Here is a 23,891-nt window from a genome sequence, read left to right as displayed (position 1 = left end):
TTAGCGAAAAATAATAAGGGCTGACTTTTAAAACCGAGGGACTCTGTTTTCGTCGAAGGCACTTTCCTATTTCCAAAGGTTTTAAGGAGAAAATTAATTTTTTTAAATTTTTAGGGGGTGTACCGAGTTTTTGGAGATTGTTCCGTAAAAGAAAAGCAGCAAGGAAAACGACACCTCGAAGCAACAGAATAGGAAATTAACCATGCGAACGACTCAAAGTCCGTGTTTCCGCGGCAAAACCTAACGCATGCGTATACGTTATTCAGCTCTGTCGCGTCGAGATGCGTCGCGTCTTTCTCGATCTTAGTGACAAAATTCAATTTTCCAGCGGACAAATAACAGCATAGAATATAGCGTTGTGTAAGAAAGATTCTGCACTATTGTCCGTGGAGCCTGGGACCCCTTAGTTAGTTGTTGGAGCTTGAGATCATGAGATCGAGGATGTTCGGGTCATATTGATGACTTGATTTTACAGATTTTATCAACAATTTCCATGTTAGTATATGATCAGACGCGTGAAGAAACTTGAACAGGAATTCCTGTACGGAAAGGAGGCGTCCTTACTGTCGGGTAAGGTGCAATAAACAAGAAGTGCAGTGAACGTCTTAAAAATCTTCTTTCCATTTAACACATAAGTCAATGATTGTCCCTGCTTTATTTCAGAATTGGAGCGTAATTACAAGAGGGGAATGATGAAGCTATGTAGTCATTACTAGGGATCAAGTGCAGAACCCGGTTCCAGACAGAGTGAACAAAAATGTACTCTATTTTAGACCCCTCTGTTTAGATGGTATATATAGTACTGTCACTGGCATGGTGTTCCAGACAAAGAAGAGCCAAAAGCCATACTTAAACGTACCTACAAAGTCTAAATAAAGGAAAAATCTTAGGTTTGGCAAAAATATGCCCCAAAGTTTAAAAAGGTTTTCGAGCAACTTTAACGTCGGTTGTGGCTATTCAAAATTATCCAGTTACGAAAGAAAAACGAACCGATGCTATTTATTCTATTCCGTGCAATGACTGTGATCACGAGTATATCGGACACTGACAAAATGTCAGTTGGGTACACGTTTGAAAGAGTATCAGACAGCGGTCTTTTTTTGCGAAAAAGAAAATTCAGCTCTGTCGGAGTACACATGCCTAACTAACCATACAATTGGGTGGGATAATTCTAAACTATCACCACTACCACCAGCGCCTTTGTTTGGAAGCTTGGCATATCAACTCCGCCCACGCTCCTTTAAATCGTGATGATAGCAGCTTACTACCTTACGCTTATTTACACCTCGTCAGGAAAAAGGGCAGCTAATTAGTGAGCATATGAAAGGACCTCTTGTTGCAACGATCAGATAACCCCTGATGAAGGCACTAGATACGAGTGTCGAAACGTTGGGTCAATGAATAGTATTTTCGGCTACATTCATTAAATCTTTCAACCAGAGAAGCATCAAACCATGTCTGATTGTCCACCTGGTTGCTGAGTGAACTTAAATATATCTTATATCTATCCAATATGTTGTTGACTTTTACAGCCATATATCGGAGGAGCAGTCTCCTCCCGGGTAACGAACTTCATGAGCGAGGGCAGGACCATCGGGTTCTTCTCCAAAATCCACACAGAAATCAGGATTCAATTTAAGGCCACCGTTGACATTATCGACATCGATCTGCAATAATATAGAACCTTTCCTGGAAGACAAAAAAAATAAAGTGAAGTAACTATAAGGGAGTAAAAGAATTAATTGAGGACAAGAAAATGGTCAATCGTTTTGAATAGTACGAAAAGGTAGACGGTCCAGTCAATTTTTCCTGATTCTTTTTACTAATTTTTTTTTTTTTGTTTGATTTCTCCTGACCAAACGCATATTTCAGTTATCTTTTATAGATTTCATACGCTTAGTATACTTAAACATTTCAAAAAATAAATCAGTAGAACATGCGCAAGGATCAGTTGATTAGCTCTCGATGCTTATCTTTTCTCATGGCGATTCGATGGAGAGCGTATCAAGACTGAACTGCCATGCAGCGCTCAGAAAAAGTGTGTCACTTTTAGCATGGTCATACCCAAAAGCGGGGTGATTTGTGAAGTTTTATTGTATCCTAACGCTTTGCACTTACTTAACGAGGTCAGGATAGAACTGATTGTCCCAGACACTGTACAGAGATGCTGTGACGTAAAGCCGTTTGCCATCCAAACTCAGCTGAATCATCTGCGGTCCTCCTTGAACTCGCTTCCCCTTCACGTAACAGGGCTCAGGCTGTGCAGTCAGTTCAGAATCCTCAATTACCTTCACTGGTCCATCACTGACGATGCTGCCTCCAACAAATAACTGAAACGGCAATAAGCACCCCCGAGGAGGCACGGAGTAAATAAATCTTCCAGACTAATGTCAACCAGTCAGCGTCGCAAGTAAAGAATGATGCTCAGACCCAGTTACAACGGTTCCCAATTGTTCGAAGGGTCGGAGTGGACAGGGCGACCAAGCGGATAAATCGCTGTCCTATGGAGTTTAAGGACAATTACGGCGATTATCCGGTGAAAGTTCACACGCACTTCAAGTGTTTTTTTGTGACTGATTTCATAATTAAAATACAACTTAATTTAAAACACGGAAGTGATCTTTGTCTGTGAACTGGACAACAAGTATTCCTTTCTCCCCCTCTATTTCCATCGTGCGAGTGAGCAACAATCAGCCAAAATTTAGTCAGGTAAACACGTCAAGTGAAATTTGGTTATATCAACTAAGTTGATATTGTAAATTGGCCGCCGTAAAGAGTTAAAAAGCTGACGTTTCGAGCGTTAGCCCTTCGTCAGAGGGAATTGTGGGTTGTGTGTGAGTTTATATGCAGAAGTGGAGTTACGCTATTGGTGGGAACATGGTGATGAGAAAAACAAGAATAAATTAGTAGTATGAAAAGCGTTCGTTGATACCTAAGAGGGCCGATTTGAAAGATAAAGTTTTGATCAAGAGTTTTGCGGCTTTCCGAGCTACCTAAGCGTAAGGAAAGACCGCAGAACGCCATATGCCGCTTAGAATGATTAGGTAGATTAAAGTGTCCAGCGACTGGTTTTGATGCGTCCTTGTCATTCTTTCCTACGTCGCATATCTTTTTGCAATAAGTGCAAGTTATGCAATAGATGGCAGTGGCGGAGGTGCACGTAAAGTGATCAGTAATGTTAATGAATCGTTTTGGTCCCAATATTTTCTCAGCGTTGTGAATCAAAGGACAAGTTTTTCATCGTGCGCGAGCGCATTTAAAAGTTCCGGGTTGGTCATTAGTTTGGAATGAACTTCTGACCAAAAGTTGCCTTTCACGTTTGAATGAAATAAGTGGAGGTTGCGAAAAGATAGTGCCGGTCTCTGGATCGTTTTGAACGCAGTACCACAGTTTCTATAGGCTATAGAAACTTGCCCCCTTTATTCACGCCAAGTGAACTGATACCCGGAATGAAGGGAACTAACTTTTCCCGCTTCTGCTTTCGGAGGTACAGAGGCGCAATAATACTTTTCCGAACCTTCTCGAGGCAACTTAGGTACTTTCTAATGTACATTTTACATCTGTGTAAGGGAATAACTAGGAATGGGGGATCTGTGTGAGAGAGTGCGTGAATGACGATCCTTCTCACTGCCTTGGCTTTCCAAGAATTTAATCAGTAATGTTTTTACCTGGCCGACTAGTTTAGGATTCTTTGTGTCTGTGATATCATACTGCCTGATGTCTCCATGAAGCCAGTTGCCGAAGAACAAGTACTTGTCGTCCAGCGAGATAAGAATGTCTGTAACCAGACCTGTGGACAAGAAACCGCCCCGGTATGATACGTTTCCTCAATAGAACAAGATCCAATTGCATTTTATTTCCGGCTTTCGCATGCTCTTACTTCAGTTCCTTTTTCTTTTGTGTTTAACAGATTCATTTGTTCAATCATTTATATATTTCTCAATCCTTTTCCAATATTTTCAGGTGAAAAAGTATTACAGAAGTGGCAAAGAAACGCACTATTCGAAAGTTTTGTAGAAAGTGGCCGCCGGTCAAAGCCTCAACTAGTTGGATTATTTTGAGACGTGAATCGTTGAGTCTGACCCACCTGGCATTTCCGGTAGAGCCCAGCCCTCCACTTTCTTAGCTGGCACAGTGATGACGGTCTCTGTACTCCAAGACTTTTCCTAAAAGGTTTAGATTAGCGTTTCAAATTATCCGGTAATACCAGTTCAATATGTCGTGTTATAGACAAATTTGATTGACACGATTTGATGCTCGCAATTTTATTCGATGCTGATGAAACCTGCATAAAGTGAAACCCCATAAGAAATCAGACTTCATTTTATAATGAACTTGCACTATGTACACACCTCAAACCAGAGGTCTATACTCTCTTCGTCCGGAAACGCGAGATAAATGTATTAAAAGGTGTTTTTATTCGATAAAACTGTTTTACAAAAATAAAATCATGCATGAATTATTAAAAAACACAAATTATGTTCATCATTTTGGGTCAAAGTTCAAAAATAACAAAATTTTATCCTAATACAACTGTCAATTGTTTCCCCAGATGAAAACACTCATCAGTTACATCCAATTAACTGCAATTTACATAGAGGGCGCGCCTCATTTAAGTCACAAGAGATAACCGTGCCACAACAGATATAACAAACACCCACCTCATTCTGAAAGAATCTCACAATGGTGCTCTTCAATGCACACCCAACAAATCCTTGCGTCTGATCAGGATCGTGCATGAACCTGATCTCCAGGGGAATGGTACCCATTCCCAAGTCTAAAGTCTGTTTTATGGTTCGTTCGTTCCAGTCCCACACATGCAAATGCGACCCATATTTCTCTAAAGACCAAAAGTAGCAAACAATCACGAAAAAAAAAAACAAAGCTGTATGCAATAAGTAAAGGGATATATCGAATTATTGATTGAAAGTATGGACGAGGAAAGAAACGTACGAACGGAATGCACGATTTGCACACGAGTCACGTAGCTCATCCTAGCAAAGCTTATCCAGGTTTCCACTCAACGCTTTTTTTTATTCTACCTGAAAGGTATTTTAGTAAAATTGAGACAGCTTTCCTAACCTATTCCAACACTTCCAAAGGTTTCCCCAAAGTCGGCTGATACCCACTGATACTATTGGATAGAATGAGGCACTGTGAGAACACAGTACATCCATTCGGATTCTGATTGGAGGTCCAGCGTCCTGGCAATCATGCCGACGCATCCCTCTACTTACTTCTTTGGACAGATACAAACCATCGCTCTTCTTACCACTTTGAACAGATACAAACCATCGCTCTTCTTACCACTTTGAACAGATACAAACCCGGCGGTGAAGAAACCCAATGCTCTTAATCTCGATAGCAGTTTCTATGTACATGTGTAAGTCGACTCGAATTTTTGCCCCTCACCATCTACTGATACTGAGAACAAGTCGTGTTCACTGTCAAGCTGTTAACCGTTTAACTCCCATAAGTGACCAAGACAGAATTTCTCCCTACCATACCAATGCAATATCAGGCAGAAAAGTTATGAGAATACAGAAAAATATCAATGAGGGGATTATTGATCGATCCAATACCAAATTCTCCAAACAAACATCGTAATAATTGTATAGGAGACAGTAAGGAGAATTACTAATGAGATCTTGGAAGTGAAACGGTAAGTCATCTCAATTTTCTAACCTGCAACAACGTCCTCAACCTTAAATCCTTGTTGAAAGGCAGTCGGTGCTCCCCACTCCGAGCTGATCATCACATTGTGTCGAGGCTGGTACCAAAAGTCGTATCCCATGGGAGCTGCGTTTTCACTTCCGCCTTCCCAGCGTCCTTTGACATTGAAAGTCTTGCCGTCCAGAATAACGAAGCCCCCTGAAATAATGACATCTTTATGAATGTTTTTTTAATTATTGAACTTTCATGTTGAAAAGTGAGTTTCAGTGAGTACAGTGGTTCAAAGTCGACTGTGATACGAGTATTAGATTACTGTAATACGAGTAACACGAGTAATACTAGTATTAGACTAACTTAATTGATCATCGTTGAATATTTTTATTTACATGGTGCTGTGATAAATTCTTTTAAGACTAAGGTGAAATGTCTCGAGGTTGTACGCCATTTCAAGGCTTGCAGTATTACCGGTCGGAAATAAAGACAAGCAAAGTGATAACTTCAACCTTTAACTCAAAAAGGAAGTACCACTAAACCATAAACCACTTTGCCAATCAAGATGGATTATTCAGACATCCATCGACTATTGCGGGGGTTCTTACAACCCCAAGTGAAAAGAAATAGTGGACGTTTTCGACAAAGGCACGATTTCTTGTGATTTTTGAGAGTGACCTCCAGCTGTTGGCCCAAGCCGTATTGTTTTCGTCACTACATGCACCAGTACCTTCGGCTTTTCCCTCCGGTGAACCTAAGGCGCTAATCATGATCTCGCCGCTACCAAGGCAGTGTGCTGTATGAAGATAGGCGAGGCCTGTCTTCTCAAATACCTCTTCTGGTTCAACAATCTGTGGGTAAAGGAAATATTTCAAGCGTTGCTCTTCATTAGAAGCAAAAGCGGTTTTCCATCCCAGAGCAGCAGCAGATCCCATCATATTTCCAAACTTTTCCCGACTCATGATTCAGGAGCTGTTATGGGCCAAGACAGCATCGAGAGAGACTTGTAGACAACTAGGCATTTAAGAATTCCTGGAAACTAAGATGAGATTATCCCTGCAAAGGCGTGTGGTAGAGAAAGTTATCACCACCAACCTCATCAAAGCTTGCCTTCTTCGTATAATTCTTCTGGGCTTTGACACGCGTTCTTTCTCCACGAGCTAGTTGGGAAGAACGCGCAGAAGGCTTATCAAAGCTTACCAAAACTGTTAACGCGCATGGGTGGTTTGGCTGGCAATCAATTGTGCCGAAAGGTTACAGCTACACACGCGTTAATCACACCTAGTCTCGTATGAAATGAGTTCATTTTAATATTGTCCTTACCTTGTGAATACGTGGCGCTTTTGGGTCAGATTCAACATCAAAAATGTAAATCCTACTGGTTGTGAAAGACGGCATAATCAAGCGGTTTCTTTTCTGGTTGGGATCTCCATGGCAGCTGAAATTTAACACAGTTTCAGGAGGTTTCAGCAAAAGCTGTTTACCAGTGCTCTACCGCCTGCCGCCTGTAAGACCCTTAACCTGCCGCCGTTTGTTTCAATCTCGTTTCCAGGGTCTCTCATATTTCCGCCCTCTGGAGCGAGGATTTCTTCTCTCGCTCCAGTGGGGGGGGGGGGGGGAGGAAGGGGGAGGGGGGGAGGGGGGAGATGAGAGACCCTGGGAACGAAGTTGCATTTGTTTCGCCGGCAAGCGGGCTCTCGCGTATGGATTTCGCTAGACGGCACAACTACCTATAATACCATCAATAACCACTTATGGCAAAAGATACTGAAACCCCGGAGTTCATGCACAAAACTGTCGAGATGACTGTTGCAAAGGTCTCTTTAAGACAGAATTAATGCATGCACTCCTGAGCGCGCCGGCAGAACATAATTATGGGCAATCTATTAGAAGTAGCTCAAAACTGAGATAAAAATTGGATCCAACTGATAACTTTCCAAGTTATCGAGACGTGGTGTGGCTCGTAGATTTGTAAGGCACCTCTCGTTTAAATGCAATTGGGGCAGAGAAGCAATGATCATAATCGCTACACTCAGTGTTCATAATTTATCCTTCAAGACGCAATCAGAATGAAGGCCTTAGTTTCTCCGTAAGACCGCTGACCTGCTGCAAGCATTCCAACCACTGTGATGCAACTCATCTCCTATATAAGGAACTTTCAGGCGATGAATAACCTATCACAAAAATTACAAATTAATTGAAAAATAAAATAACTTTCTAATCATTTTTACTCCCCGGCATTTTCTCTTCTCCAGTCTATATTAATCCTTAGTTTTAAGCTGTTTTTTAGCCCTTCTCAATTGCGTTGCAAGGCTAAGAGAAAAACTAGGCTAAGAGTAAGATAAGGAAGGAGACAAACTCAAACCAAATTAGACACTATAGTTTGTACAGGAGTCGACCTTAAAGCCAAGCTGTAGGAAGCGTTCGCCTTCTGTTATCTACTCTCCTTGAGGTCCCTGAGTCAAAGCAAGAAACTTTCAGTAAGAAGAAGAAGAAGAAGAGAAGATATTGAGTAGAGGACAGGAACTTCTAATTTTATGGTGGAGTGATCGACTTCTTGTATTTACTTATTGTAACGAAGTTTCCAGAAATCGAGAGAACAATTTAGAACACGGAATTACTACGTCCCCACCGCCGGTATTTCAGTATAAGGTGTGCTTGTAATTTCTCCTTATTCCGGTACATTCTGTTGTCATTTTAAGGATATCTCATCATGAGCGTCTTGAATGTTCTTACTGCTAAAAACAGTAGGTTAGAAAACGGTAGGGCGTATGACTACCATAAATAAGGCTCGAGATGTTAAGATTTAGTAAGGTTTTCAGTAGTTTAAGATACCACTGTAAAGTTATGTCGCCGACTAATAATTAAAGTGTTCTTAGTAGTAAACAGGAATCTTCTCCTGGGCTTCGTGACACTTACCTGACTGTAATTAGGAGAATCTGGATCTGCATCAACAGTGGCAAGATAATCCGGTTTTTGTATCCCCGTGTTACTCAGAATGCACGGTAAATACAATAATTTCTCCCTAGGGCCCTTCATGGCGTCCTGTGGGGTGGCATAGCCTGGACCACATTTACAGGTATCTGTAGATTAAAAAAATACAACAGTGTATACGAGGACGGTTTGGTGACGGGTGGGAGGATCAGCCCTCTCCCTCTCCCCAGTCCTAATCTCTCCATTCTCTCAAATCTCGAAACTCAGCCTCTTGTAGAGGCCACTATAGGTTCCATAAAGCACAAAGAAATATCGAACATGGAAGTGAGGGTAGGAGTGCTGTCAGAGAATACACAACAGAGTCTTGCAGGCTTATTGTCATAAGCCTATTTCCGATGTTAAAATTATATCACGTATACGCCGTATTTTAAAGATAGATAATTTAATTTAGTTGACCTATTGTTTTTTCCCTTGTCCTTTGAAAAAAAAAACAGTGTAATGCATCTCTCTGTTTCTACTGTTACACAGTTTTTGGTCAGATTCGCAATTCCGCTTTCATTTCTTTACAAAATTTACGTGCATTCAAGCATATTATGGTAATAGACTGTCGATTCTATAATTGTATTGCGTTAAAATTCATGTAAATTGAAATGCATGGTTCAAAACCATCACTGTACGATGTTATGTAATCTGACAGCGTTTCATGTTAAAGGTTAAACTATTATTTCGAAAGCCCTTTGCTTCCCTTTTCGATCTATTTCTTGAACAACGGCTAGTACTGCGGCGATTTACTACCAAGTTGTTTACGAAAAATTTGTATTCGCAAATTGAGCAAAAAAAAAGCAATTTATGGTCTTTTGCAGTTACTGAAGCTTGATATTCATATGATTGCGAACGATCCGTAGACTGTTAATTGAACTATAATTATGCTGCTGACCATTTTTTCCTTACACAACAATCTACAGGTAAGAACTTAAGTTATTTCAATAAATAAAAGCATTGCTTTCATACTCAGCTTTAGTGTACTGACAAGAGCGTGGTTATATTAGGGCTCCCGACGGAGGAACACTACCGCTTTGAAAAGCGATGAAAGGAGAGAAGCAATGTCGGAATTACTCCAAGATTGAACCTTCAGCGGCTTAGCATTCGGAACTGCCTGCTTTTGGTCTTCACTGATTGTTTTCCTTAATCTGCACTAAACCCATCGTCGGTTGACTCTGTGGGCACGTTTGGTTCAGCCACGTGGGGGAAATGTGATGTTCAAATCTGGTACAGATGTATTCTACAAGGCCCATTGATCGATTTAAGCAAAAGAAAAGACCTTAAAAAAATTGCGTTTCTACAACGTTGACGTTAATTACCTTCAGTCATAGTGGCACGTAAGGTTTATCAAATGAGCAGAGTCTGGATCTGTCTGTGCAAAACACTTCGATCGGTAATAGCTGCGCCTCAACTCGATCAACACGCGTGTGGAAGCAAGAAGCTCCTTATACCCGCTGGACCAATTATGAGTCGTATGATAATTATGTATAGAAATCAACAATCCATTAGCAAGCAATGCATACAAAAGGTAAAGAACCAGCTGGGGGCACAAGAATAGCCGTATTGATGTCAAGAAACCAATATTACGAACTATTTAAAGAGCGGTAATTTTCATTCTCCCGTAACTAAATCGTCTATATTACTTAGCAGACCTCGGTGAAACTTAATGTACTTTATTGGTAAATTTACCCTAAATGTTTAAAATCCGTTCTTTGCCCAATCGTGTTTCTCTCAGATTACCGCTTCTTGTCTCCTTAATTAACCTCTTTCGTACCTTCTAGTTTATTCTTTTGCGTAGCTGTTTTTGTGCCCGTAAACAAAATAATTATTTTATGGTTTCATTCCATTATTAATCGCATTAATGTTATCCTTAATTCTCCACAAGACTCAAGATTATTTAAAACTGAAGTAATTATGTATTCCTTTAAATTAATCTTAAAAAGCTTAAATTAAGCTGTTATGTAATGCAGCCACCATTTCCCCAGCCTGACCTGCAGCCTTCTCCCTCAAAGTTTAGATTAGCGGAAGTAGTGTGAGCCGAGCCGGAGTCACGCGATAGCATACTGCTTCTCTTAAAGAAATACAGCCATACAGGCTACGGTTTACTAATACGATGGTCTTTGGACGGTAACTGATTAAAACTGAAACATCTCGGTGAAATATCATGACTCTTGGAATGGTAAAAGTAACTGTTACGAGCCCAATTTCAAGCACGTCAATCAACTGGTAAATCAATCGATAACTTAATTCATCCACAGTTGAAAGATCATTAAGCATGAGAAAAGTGATACATCAACTGAAAACATGCCATATCGCTGGCACGAAGCTCAAGTGACAGTAAAACCTGAATGCAAGGCTTCTGTCCGCCATGTTGTTCTCGTTGATGATCCAACACCGTGACTAAATCGTTGTCAAAAAACTCCATTTTCATCCGGCGACACCAGCACGGCAAAACGGTGTATTTTTTTTTTAAATCTCCGCTCAGAAGAGTGTTATCGAAAAGATGCGTTTTCAGTGACTCTTTTAACCGGAAACGGAGGACAAAAGGCCAAACTAGGGAAAAAAAGTATCCGTTTTCCTGAGCCGCTTTTTCAATTTCAGTTACGTCTCTAGTTTTTTCCACCCGAAGATCTAAAAAGATTGTCAGTGTTGGTATCAAAATGAGAGGGACACGACATGGGTGAGGCAAGGGATTTTAACAGTTTTTCCCTGAAATAACTCCACAATAAACAAAATAAGATTCTACTAAGGGTTTATATGAGGATGAATTCTCTTCAAATGAAACGAAATGAGATACTAATTTGAAAATTAATCAGTTTCATTTTCCTCTGTCTTAAAACTGTTATTCTGTATGGACAAATTAGTCCTCTCTCTTTGGATTATCACGTGATCAGAAACGGAGCAATGATGTGTATCATCAAAAAAATTAGCCGCTCTAAGAGGTTATGTTATCCCATCTTGACTTGACGCATGCGCACTGCGATATATTGCCCTGCAAGGAAAGCAGGTAAATGCTTGTAAGGAAATTGCCAATTTCCTAACGGCAATTAAAAGGGTCTTTGTCATCACTGGCACGTGAGACCTTAGGCGCTTGCGCGGAATCGCTATCTAGAGATTTCGGAGGCATAATCTTTGGACTTTCGTGGCAGTTAGTAGCCGATCGCACCGACGCCCGTACCTGATAATTGGAAAAACACACTGATCACTAACAGATGCTTAACCACACAGAACCATCTTCCTTCTATTTTAGCTAACTTTCTTGACTCATATAACTACTTGTCGTTCCATACCGCACATCAATTCTACCACTAACAATTTGTTAAGGAACGAGGAAAGCGGAAAGCTTTCGTTTGTTGATCAGGAAAATAGGTTTTCAAACCTGGTTTCATAACGTTATCCGGGGCAAGTCTTAAACTTGAAATCGGTTCATTTCTAATGCAAAACAACAATATCGAAAGCGTCAGTCTATCAGAAAAGCTCCCGAGGCGTTCTTCCACCTTTCTCACTTTTTCTCTGGCCCCTTCACTCTCATTGAGACACAATCTACCTGTAGGATCAAAGAGTAATATTTGGATCCAACACAATAGCTCGAGAAAGCTACGGGGTCGACACAACATTTCAGCCGACCAAGTTCGCGACATTTTGTTTGATAAACTAATTTTGTCCGCCTTTGCTTTCAAATCTTTTTAGCGATTAAATTAGATTGGGTCGTACTCAAGGCAGTAATCATCATCGGAAGTAGTTTTCCAAAGGAGGTTGTTTTATGATTGTTTTTAGATAATTGGCTCAAAAATTCAACAAGACCTAAAAGGAAACAGTTTCGCCCTGGCTCGTAAACCACCTCTTTTCCGCTGCCAAAGTTTGAAGCGACTAGGAATTTATGAACCTTTATCAGTATTTTCGACATCAATTCCAAGAATCCATCTTTAAAGGACTTCAATGTTGTCTTTTCTTCAATCTCTGGTTTACTTGCGTGGTTTCCTGCGTCACGGGATCCGAAATATTTTGATAAATTCCATTAGTCTGACTGACGTTCTCCCCAATCCTGACCTCGGATGTTTTGAAACCGTGTGATGCGAAAAACAAATTAAACTGACTTAGAGTTTGTCTCCCTGTCAGAGATAATGGAAATAGCAATTGAAAATATTTTCCGAACAGCGATCATAAATGAGAAGGATCCAGCAATTACTTTCTCGATATTAATTTTGAGCGCTTCTTTGGAATTGTAAATAAACTTAGAGTAAACGGTTGTTTAAAAATATCAGCTTAAAAATTTGAAATATTTTTAGACGATCGGAAGTTCTCTCATTCGATCCTTTCTTCAGCAATCTAAAGAATAACATAAACCTGAAAGGTCAATTGCAAATATGGGTTTGAGTTCATCTTTGTCGACGAGTGTGCGCTCAGAATTATGGACAGCTTTGTTTGAAATTGACAAACCTACGTATAAGAGCTTCGAACGCAAAAAATTTGAAGATCATGCCCAGTATCCATAGCATTTTATGCGTTAATCATTCTTTACAAAGTAAGTGATTTCCTTTCGAGGTCTAGCTTGGCAAATGTTTGTTTCACCGGAAGTAGACCCTCCCTTTTTTGGAGCCCAGTCTTCTTGGCTGTTGACATGTGGAGGTTCTTTGTGTTTCCCTGCTGTCAGAGGTCTCGTATGGTGTTTCGTGTATTTAAATGTCGCCTTTCTGATATTTAAACTGTGTTGTATTCGGTATAAATGGACCCGAAGATGGTCGAACCCAACGAGAAAGCTACCTAGAAATGTCTAGCTGTGATAATTTTGTGGAACAGCTTTGGAGAAAGGGGAAGTGCGCGAACTGCTTTCAGTCTCGCGACAAACATCAAAACGCTGTCAACAAACACGAAGACGCCACTTTTACCGGTAGTGGTACCGCAAACTGCAAACCAAAACGAGTGGTGATTCCTCCACAAAGCCCTAAAAATCAGAATTTCGAAGCATGTAGTGTTGAAAATACGGATAATCTATTTAAACAGGAACGAGGAAAGGAGGGAATTGATAAAGGAAATGGTGAGAAGAGCATTAATAAATCCATTACACCTTGCACAATTCACGCCATTGGAGCCAGCAAAGATTGTAGTAGCACTGTGACTGATTTTAGTAAAAAGGCACAGGATTTCAAATCATCTACAGTTCTTAAACCTAGGCCAGTACCAAGACCAAAACCACGACCGGCTTCTCGAGCAGTGGAATTTAGTTGTGGCGCTGTAAGTCGCGATGAAAACCCACAAGAATCGGCAGATGTGTTAAACGGTCTCACATCGTTCGAGAATTCTCTTGGGAATTCCCATGCCCAACCATGTAACGCAACCTCCTCAGAAATTCCCTTCGAGAGTGGATCTTCAATATTGGATCACGGTGAAAAATCGGAGCTGGAAAACAGATCTGACACCGAAACAAACAGCGAGACAATAGAAAATGAAGTAGGTGCAGTTGAATTGGGGGAGCCGAAGAATGATGCGGAATTTTCAAATGTGAACAAAAGTGACCTTCTGACTTTACCAGCTAATATTTCCATCGATTGTTCAACCGAAACCGAAGCAGCCGATCCGTTGTCTACAAATGCGATCGAAAACGACGATTCAAGCGACGAATATGTACCGATGAAAAGCAATATAGACTTGTTTGGTGTTGAATCTGATCCTCTACATGAAGTAGTTCGTGAGACAGATGTTTTGAAACCAAACTGCGAAAGCGACAGTGACTCGAAACAAATGGCGATTAGCGAAAATCGAATGAAAGTTGCATGTGGCTCACAAATCGACGAACAATCGTCGTCTTGTGTTTTAGAATTTCGTAATCCGTTGTGCATGATCACAAACAAGATCAGCGACACTAGAACTACTGATCTAGACACTGGTGAGTCTGACAAAATGAATAATAATCACGATAATCCTAAAAAGATTATTTGTAAATCTTCTAGTATCACAGAGCCAAATTACGTAAATAGACCATCAAGCTCAAGCAGTGAAAGTGCCGTGTCCAGCAGTCAAGATTCGGGTTATGAAAACACTCGAAAGTCGAACAGGGGTAATTCTTTAAACAATGCCTCGGGCAATGGGTCGGTTCTTGTAGAACAAGAAGTAGGCTTGGCAGATATTTCAGTTACTATCACTCCTACTACAAGCGATGGCTATTGTGTTATCGAGTCTAGTGGAACCTCAAGTAGTTCTTGGGGAAGCAGCACTTGGGACAGTTGTAGTACATCAGATTTTCACGAAAACAGTGGTGAAGCTGTGGCTGCTAAAAATTCCCTTGGAAATTTGAACACCAGAAATGACAAACCTCATTTGGTGGCATCCCCCAAAGTGGCAGTAAATGGACAGTCCATAGCAAAAGAAAAACTCCAAAGTAGCAAAACGGGACCTTTTTATGTAAATACAACATTGAAACCATTTACAAAACCATATAAAGTGGTTGACATAAGTGCTGGTGTTGCTGTTCCTACAACAGAGACCCAAAATGATGCACCACCCCTACCCCCAAAAGAAAAAGATTTAAAGAAAGATAGAGCTGAGGAATTGAATCACATTTACCTGGAACCCAGTGAGGAAGTTGCAACTAGCCCAGAACAAGCTTTGAAAAATGAAAAGGATAAAAAACCTATTTCCAAGGCAAGTGCTTCTCTAAACTCTTCACTCAGTAAAGCTTCTGGCAGTGCAATGGACAAGAGCTCAGCTGTACGAAGGGCTCCAGCACCAAGACCTCGTTCTAGAATACCATCTCAATTTGGCACCTTACCTAAGCCTGCCCCCCGCACATCAAGAATTCTTAATGACACAGTTGTCAAGGTGGACAGCAAAGAGCAAAAAGTGGTTACAATGACTCCACCAGTTGGTAAGTTTTGTGATTTTATGCCATATGCCAAACAAGAAGGCACTTGATTTGGAATAGATATGAACTGTTTTCTTGATCTGGTTAGTGCAAGGTCATTCATATTAGTTGAATTACCATCTACTGCACTAACTCAACACTTCTTGGATGGTATTCTCCTTTTCAGGCAGTAATCAGTATAATTTACCACCTGTAGTACCTCTTTTAATGCCAAAAATTGCTTGAAATTCTTGTGTATGTGATGAGGTTTACAGTGAATTTCAGGTTAAAATTGATTCATCCTGGTTTGATTTATATTTCATGTGTAAAAATTGTGCTAATATAAATAACTGGAACAAAAGTAACAATCAAGTTACTCTGATTTGATTTAACATACACATTTAGCTATTCAACTATCTGTGAGTTCTTTCATATAACTCATCCAAATTCACTCTAGTTTTATGAGGAAGAATATGCAGTATTTCAGTTTGGAGCCGGCATGCTCTCTAACTGAGACAGTAGTTATGAAAGAGTTATAAATTCAAGGCTATGATTATCCAGTTCAGGACGAAACTTTTCCAAGACAAATTTCTTATCTCAAATTTGTTGTAAAAACCAAAACCTCAGTGATTCATTGAAAAACATCTCGTAGAGTTGTTAATTATTCCATGCAGTAAGTGTTCCATGTGGAACACTTATGCTTTACTTTTGTGTATTGAAATTTCTGCAGACATCCATTTTTAAAAAAATGAATTTGAAAGATTATATTTTGTCCCTTACATCAACATTCAAATGATTTATGATCTCAAACATTTTCAGAAAATTAATTTGAACACACAATTTTCAACTCCACCTCTACTGTGATTGATGTTGCAACACATGTCCATGTGGTTTGAGACAGAGTAAACAGCCAGAATAAAACCTTTTGTGCTTAAAGCATAAAAGTTTTCAGAAATTAGATCATTCATCTTAATTTCTACCTCTACCTCAGTTAATACAACACATGTTCATGCATCTTGAGACTGATAAAATTATTTTTTAATGTTTTTCATTAAAAGCTGAAAAGTTTTCAGAAATTTAATCATATAATTTCAAGCTCTGCCTCTGCTGTGATTGATACAACACATGTTCAGGTAGCTTGAGACTGTGTAAACAGCACCAAATAAAACCTGCATTTAGCATTTAAAAGGTAAGAAAGAGTCCTAGTTATTTGTCAGCAAGATTTTTCAATCAACCGGATGAATTACGTGAGCCATTTAATTAATGTGATATGTTTTTCTCAATATAAAGGATTTTTCCAGGCTCAGAGATAAATTGTAGCCCTTTTTGGTTTCATAAATTTCTGATTAATTCCATTTATTCTTTATTAGTGCAAATTCCCTGAGGGGGTGACTTTTGATGCTTTAATTAATCAGTTATCAGTTGAATCAGGCCTTGTCATGTTGTTATCTCAGACAGTATACATATTATTTTCCAAGGTTATCTAAGACTTGTCACCCTTTTCATCCAGATGTATCTACATTTGGGTATTTGTTTATTTGCTTAACACCTGGAAATTGTAAAGTTTCATGAAATAGCATATGCCATGTCTAGGACACTTGATGAGAGAGAGCTTGATATAGTTGAAGGGTGTGATAACAAAGCCATCTTTGTTAGAACTCCTTATCACAGATAATTATGCTTTTATCAAGTTCCCAGACAAATTGATCAGGTGAGCAAAAAGCTGTCAAATATTCAAACATCTGGATGATGCAAGAGACTACTACTACTACGATCTTGATAGTTTATGAGCTAAGCATGAGAAAGATCACTTTGTTATATCTCATGATTTATATTCACCATCATTACTTCACAAAATTTCCAGCTTATGCAACCTTTGACACACCTTTAATAAACCTTTTTGTGTTCTTTAGGACAAGCAGAAGTATTTTTAATGAATATGGCTTCAGTTTGATTCCCAATAATTCCAGACATGTGAACAATATTTTGTAATGTTAAATATTTATACAGCATGGCTTTGTCTGTGACATGTACATTGTATGATCATACTTTCTTTGTTAAAAATTAACACTTATCAGGTAAAATCTGAATCAGTTCATAATTTTGTCCTTACTTTATTTCTTCGTCTTTCTATATTTCTTCTTTTCTTGTGGACTTTGTTTTTTCTTCCATCATCCTAATAACTAAATAATGTTGATTTGTATTTATGTTGAACATAGTTTGAGTGGCCAAAATTATATCACACTTGTTGCATAAATGTTGTTGTTCAGGAATTAAAATTAACAATTCTTTCATAAAATTACAATTTACTACAAACAGCATACTGGGTTGGGTTTCATTAAAAAAATTGTCAAAGTTAATTTGCTGTGATGAAACAATCCAAAAAGAAAGTTGTGCTTGGACAAGTAGGCGGTCTGGAGAGAAGTGGACAGCCAATTCCCACAACTACATTAAGTGTGGTGAAAAGAACCCTTGAGGTGGGGGTAGCTGTGATCATGAATGGTGCTGTTCAAATCTTTTAAAAAAAATTTTAATTACTAGAGGCCCTAGAGTTCCCCTACCTGTGACCCATGAATTAGGGGTATTTTGGTTGAAATTTTTACCTTTCCCAACCAGTTTCAGTTCTTGTGTGGTGAGTCAAATTTCTACATTTATTTTGTTCATCATTTTCTAAATTTTGAATATTACGTTTAAGATATGTTCATTTTATGTTAAGAAGTAATGTTCCCCAAAATAGCATAAAGGAACACTAAAGTATTTTTAAGCAAAAAGAGCATGATAACCATGTTTGAATTGTGTCAGGGATTAACTACAATGGTACCAACAGCTTAACATGCTACATACCGGTAACTTGAAATAAAAAATCTAACATGATACCATAAGTTAAAATTATTTTGTTATTTTGTTCTCTTGTTTTATTTATATTTAATTTTGTTTTTCGCCATGTTACTCTTTGTTTACAGCTCACAGATTAAGGTTCACTTACATTTGCAGTAACATTTGTTGATTTTTTTTTTCTTTTTGTTTTAGTTTCAATATCACCTCTGCCCACCAACCCACCTTCAGACCCACCCCCTCTTGAAAGACGGCCATCATTTACAAAACCAAATCAGGCTCTGACAAGTCCTGCCTCTCCCCCACCCCCTCTGAAGGACATTGTGGAGCCTAGGAGCTCAGAAAATCCACCTAAAAGTGCACCTTTGAGTCCTGTAAGTCCTGTCAGCAATCAAAGTGTGGCATTAGGGGGGTTACAGAATGGGCCTGTGAAACCCAAAAGAAGTGCCCCACCACCTCCCCCCTCTGGTAAGCTTGTTGCATAAACATATTGTAGCATATTGAGATAGAGTAGATGTACCAGTACACTTAGAGAGTTGCTATTAACAACTCTATTGCACCATTGAAACAGTTAGCAGTATTCACTTCTCAAGGGGATATTTTGATGCAAGTTTTATTTCTCTGCCTGAGTTCTATTACACCTTTGAATTAAGTTCTACTTTTTTTTGCTCGGGTGGACATTTTGATATGAGTAAGTTTCCTTGAAGTGCAAAAAGGTAAATCTGTGGCAATATTGCAGCCTTCACTGGTAGAGGTAGCTTTTGATTCTTCATTGTGCATCTTGATTGCCTTCATGAGGAAGGAATTTGTATGTTAAGCTTCCTGGCAACTACTGAGCTCATGATACACTCAAAGTTGAAGGATTCAGGATGTTGAAATGATATAATTCAGTACAGAGGGGGTGTGTCAGGCAAGGATTCTGGGAGCCCCCTGTGGGATTCAGGGGTAATGCCTGGTTTGAGGTTTAGAGGGCAAAGTCATGGAAGTACAATGTATAGACTCTACTCTTCCCCTCACCTCTTTAGAAGTGCCCCTCCTGATAACAGATGAGGGAAAATTGCCCAGTCAAACATTGTCTGGGCTCTAGGAAAATTATCCTTTATCAATGACCAATTTTCTATTGGGGTTCAGGCTTTATTTGTTAAGAGTTTGAAGAGGCAGAATTAATTTGTTTATAACAGTATTAACATCCTTCAACTCACGTTTCTTTTTAAACCTATTAGTTGGTTGTGAGTTACAATATTTGTTGTTTTTGGTAGCTTCCAGTCCCCCACCGCCAAAGTCACCTTTGCCTCAACCTGTGACGCCTGTTAAGTCAGCTAGCCCCAGTACTTCTCAAACGAAATCTCAGCAAGTGTCATCTCCAGGTCCCAGTCCATCTCACCAAGAAAGTCCGCCAGTCTCATCACCAAGCCCCAGTCCATCTCAGTCAAAATCCCAGTCCAAGTCTAAAGCAACCCGATCATCTAGCTTCACAGGACCACATGACGCCGACACGGATACAAGCCCCGCAAAACTGTCTTCTCCGAAATCGACGATCAGAAGAGCTTTTGCAAGCATGAAGAAACTGGGAGGTAAAAAGAAACACAGGCACAGTAAGACCATAGAGATTAGTGCTCCTATAGCAGTGAATGATGAGGTGCCAGGCTTTTTGGAGCAGAAAGAGGCAGTGCGGCGTCGGACCTTTTCCGAAGTTAAGCCTCTACAAACCGAGAAGAGCAGGTTATTAGAACCAAATGAGATCCAGTCCGTAGAACCTTTTACTATTTCCCCTGACTCGGTACTCTCGCCTGCTACAGCTGAATATGCTTCATCTGCTACTCCTCCCTCCGCTGTGGAATCATCAGCCGTCGAGGAAAAATACAATAAGAAAGGGTCTCCCATTATGCAGACTAAGCCAGGGATTGGCTACCAGAACTTTCCTCTGTCAAAGGGAGGAGACACCTTAGAGCGTCCGAAAAAGCCTCCTCGCGTTGCGAAAGTCGTCAAGCCATGGCAGCACAACGAGCCGACGCCAGATAAAGGTACAAACCAGCACGAGGAAGAACCAACTTATCTACAACCCAATGAAGATGAGTTTACAATCAAAGTAGAAACAGCTTTAGCCAATTTGACTGATGCTGAAATCCTCGCTGAGGCCCTATCAAGAGTGGAGCAAGAATTACTTGGACCACTGCCAGCCATTCCTAGATCCCGACAGGTTCATTTCCCAAGTGAACATTCTGATGGCTCAACTACTTCTGCGGTTGGCAAACCAGACCTCACGAAGCGTCCTGTACGGGTAGTTTCCCCAACCCTCGTCAATGGGTCAGGGGACAAAGGTGATTCCAAATCTCGCCCCAGACTTCCTTCTAGACCACCAAATACAAAGCCAGCGGAACAGCCAATGCGAGAGCGATCCCAAAGCCTAAGAACACAAGTTTTGGACAGACAGAAACCTCCAGCTTTACGTATGCGAAGTCAGTCGATGACTACAAATGTTCTAGAGAAGCGCTACAATAAGATTTTGAAACTGCAGTTGCAAACGCTGGAGGAAGTGATTCATTCTTGGCGAAGGGAATTGCTGCCTGACCCAGAACTGAACTTGTCTGACACACGGTGGTCAGACTACGAGCTTTGTGGTGATGCCCTGAGCGTGCAATGTCCAGGAGCAGTTCTACTGCCCGTGAAATGTGCCGTGTATTGGGAAGGAAACAAGAAGTTGCTTGCCAAGGTCAGTGTAGTAAAAAAAAAAAATAGGTGCGCATGCATTTTCTTTTAAATCTTGCACCGGTTATTGAGAATCTTTGGTCTATAACCATATTTCCTTCTGTCGGGTGGTTTTGTAATTAAGAGCACAGTATTGTTGTTTGTTTTGACTTTTTGTTGCATCCCATTTTAATCAGGTGGAATACCCGCTGCATTCCAGAACTCGCTCTTCGGAACCTTCACCTAACCAGCAGGATATGCGTGTATGCGAGGCCCTGCCATATCACGTGAATATATCTCGTGTGCTGACGCATTTTATTGATCACGTGCCTGGTGATGCAATTGGGCAGCCCGACTGTGACTCATACGAGACACTGGTGAGCATCACAGATCAAATTCCTTGTGAAACTGTCGCTGACTTTCTCAGTCGGACCATTGACGAACACAAAACCGATCCAGAAACCTACGAGAAGAAGATATGTCTGCTAATTCTTCAGCTTTTGAGTGCGCTGAATCATTTACACAAAGACGCCGTTGTTCATCGCGACTTGAAAGCCGAGAATCTTTACATCCTGGAGGGCGAGCTCGTGGTAATTACCAATTTCCAGTGTGCGCTCAAGCAACCCAGAAGCACTCAACCCAATCCCTTTATTTCAAGCAAGAGCACGTCGAGCCATTTTGGCGGCAACCCTGAACATCTTCCGCCAGAAATTGTAAATGCGCCAAAAGACTCAGAGCAGTTGAATTATGAAGACTGCGACACTTTTGCGGCTGGTTGTTTAATTTACGAGTTCCTTCACAGACACAATCCTTTTGCTGCTAACCCGAGCCTTGTCAAGCAGAGTTATGACCAAACTGATCTTCCTCCAGTTCCCTTCAATTCGCGATATTCCAGGGGACTGGGCGCGATTGCTCGTCAGTTGTTACAACGTCACCCTCAGGAGCGTCTGTCTGCTATGGAAGCCATTGAAATGCTTCGGGTGTTGCTATGGGGACCGAAAGATCTTGACGATGACAGCATAGACAACGCCATCGGTGATTGGCTAGAAACGGAGCGAGCACATACAGTGGCAATGATTGCGCGAAACCAAATCCAACAAAGTTGCAGCTCAGACGATTTCATGGAGACCTATATGAAGTGTCAGTTCCTTGTGGATGCTTCCGTGGAGACGATATCACACATTTATCAGCAGCTTGATCTCGACCAGTGAGGATGTACTGAACCAGGTTCAAACTGAGGAATGTATCTCTTTATCAATTGATGAACCTGTTTGTTTACCCGGTACAAATGTAAATCACGTGAGTTACTCGAAAAGAGACTTTTTGTTGTTTACAATCACGTGGTAAAAACTCTGGCATGTCTGAACACACGGTACCATTTACTCTCTGCAGCAAAGCGATTTTAATCACCTAACTTTGATTGTCGTCGTTTTGGACCTCTTCCCTGTGCATACCTTGTGCCTCAGCAAGGCTGATTTGGTATCACGTGATTGTAGTTGTGGTGGAACGTGAGCGAAAAAGAAATTCTCACTGATACCTTATTTCCTTGCCCATGGGACTGAGAACGAATATGTTGTCGTTCGAAACTGACGGCTTTATGTTGGTTATTGTTGCAAGGCCAATCAGGAATTTCATTAGGCAGCGAGACGAGGAAAGTTCGTTTGCTTGCATATTGGCATAGAATAACCAAAATATACTCAAATATTATTTAAAACGCGGGTGCATACTTCGCTTTAAGTATATCAGTGTTTGTCCGCAAACCTCGCCTTGTTTAATTTGGGTCCCATTTTAAACTAAATGGTGGCAAATAAAAAAATTTGATAAATATAATTCACAATAGACGTTATTAGATGATTTTACAAAGTAACCATTTGCTACTTCAAGAGTTAGAGGAAACCAAGTTCTCCTAAAGTTAGTTTAGTTTAAAATTATAGATATTCTAAGGGGGTGATATTTAAAAATAGCCTTTACGAGTAGGTTGAATTCCCCGTGGGTATGTTGTAGAGTGGCAAACTTCAGAGAGTTATCTTTGGATGTCTTCGTCTAATCAGGCATTTCAAGTTATTTTTAAATGTTCTTTCCTTTGCGTGAATAATTTTATGTTATATGTAGGTATTTTAAGAATATATATTTATAATTGGTTGTCATAAGTGACGCCTGTATAAAAGTTGAAATTATTTTTTTTCAATTTTCCCCCAGCAAGGAAATGTGCATAATTGTTAACTGTTATTTAACGAGGAAACATTTTCCCAGCCTAGCGTAGAAAGCTTAACGTTATTTTTTTTGTATCTTTTTAAACTGTCTGGGAAATTTCATTGCTTCGAATTTACGGAAATGTATTTTATTTCAAGAATATTGAAAATTTGGAATATTGTCATGGTCAAAGGAACAGTTGGGGAGCCAGTGACGTTTGTGGACGAATTTAAGTGAAACTCACTAGGGCTCAAAATGATCATCAGAGAGCACTCTAAGAAACTTATACAGAACAATAAACCCTTAGGCAAAAATTGACTGATTCACAGTGATAAATGGTACGGACTGGCCTACGAACAATATCTTGATTAGGAATTAGAATAAACAAACCCTCAGATATGGATAACTTGGTTCTCAATCACGTGCTCTTACGCCGAAAACCTTTGGTGAACTTTTGGAAGGTTTTTGCTGCTTTCAAATTGTATAGAAAGAACGGAAAATTAGTTAGTCCACGATGATTTTCCGAGAACGAGACTTGCTCCCCGACCAGTTACAAGATTGTTGGTCTTAACTTATTTGGAAGTAATGCTGATTAAAGAAATAGGAACATTATTTATTTCAGTCTCCCTGATTATTGCAGGTTTTTTGTAAAATGTTGTGTGGAGAGCCAAAGGTACGCTCAGTCGAAAGACAG

At 40.1% G+C, this 23,891-nt stretch overlaps 2 protein-coding genes, 1 long non-coding RNA gene and 1 other non-coding gene across 8 annotated transcripts; 3 read left to right on the top strand and 1 right to left on the bottom strand.

Moving 5' to 3' along the window:
- Positions 1-636: 636 nt before the first annotated feature.
- Positions 637-10,679, bottom strand: LOC111346032 (methanethiol oxidase). Of its 4 annotated transcripts, none has more exons than XM_022953318.2 (11): positions 9,960-10,640; positions 8,584-8,747; positions 7,768-7,838; positions 6,988-7,102; positions 6,395-6,515; positions 5,686-5,871; positions 4,662-4,840; positions 4,088-4,166; positions 3,669-3,790; positions 2,119-2,330; positions 637-1,689 (listed from the first exon to the last, which is right to left on the bottom strand). In XM_022953318.2, exons 1-11 carry the CDS (start codon positions 9,967-9,969, stop codon positions 1,527-1,529), a joined length of 1,422 nt encoding a protein of 473 aa, XP_022809053.2. In that variant the 5' UTR covers positions 9,970-10,640; the 3' UTR covers positions 637-1,526. The 4 variants fall into 4 exon arrangements, with proteins under 4 accessions (XP_022809053.2, XP_022809054.2, XP_022809055.2 ...); XM_022953319.2 differs by lacking the exon at positions 9,960-10,640 and adding an exon at positions 9,610-9,749; XM_088761184.1 differs by lacking the exons at positions 637-1,689; positions 2,119-2,330 and adding an exon at positions 2,349-2,501 and having other exon boundaries at positions 9,960-10,679.
- On the top strand, positions 9,444-10,800 carry LOC148741452 (uncharacterized). Its single transcript, XR_016001837.1, has 2 exons — positions 9,444-9,563; positions 9,648-10,800. It is a non-coding gene; the product is annotated as an uncharacterized LOC148741452 (long non-coding RNA).
- Positions 10,801-11,688: 888 nt separating this feature from the next.
- Positions 11,689-11,816, top strand: LOC148741451 (U11 spliceosomal RNA). The gene has a single exon (XR_015996047.1). It is a non-coding gene; the product is annotated as a U11 spliceosomal RNA (small nuclear RNA).
- A 1,464-nt stretch (positions 11,817-13,280) lies between these two features.
- On the top strand, positions 13,281-23,813 carry LOC111346029 (uncharacterized). 2 transcript variants are annotated; one of them, XM_022953313.2, is made up of 4 exons: positions 13,281-15,505; positions 18,512-18,784; positions 19,576-21,029; positions 21,202-23,813. In XM_022953313.2, exons 1-4 carry the CDS (start codon positions 13,411-13,413, stop codon positions 22,213-22,215), a joined length of 4,836 nt encoding a protein of 1,611 aa, XP_022809048.2. In that variant the 5' UTR covers positions 13,281-13,410; the 3' UTR covers positions 22,216-23,813. The 2 variants fall into 2 exon arrangements, with proteins under 2 accessions (XP_022809048.2, XP_022809049.2); XM_022953314.2 differs by lacking the exon at positions 18,512-18,784.
- Positions 23,814-23,891: the final 78 nt, after the last annotated feature.

This window comes from Stylophora pistillata, chromosome 1, assembly GCF_964205215.1.
Source record: "Stylophora pistillata chromosome 1, jaStyPist1.2, whole genome shotgun sequence".
NCBI lineage: Eukaryota > Metazoa > Cnidaria > Anthozoa > Scleractinia > Pocilloporidae > Stylophora > Stylophora pistillata.
This window is presented reverse-complemented; position numbering and strand designations above follow the sequence as displayed.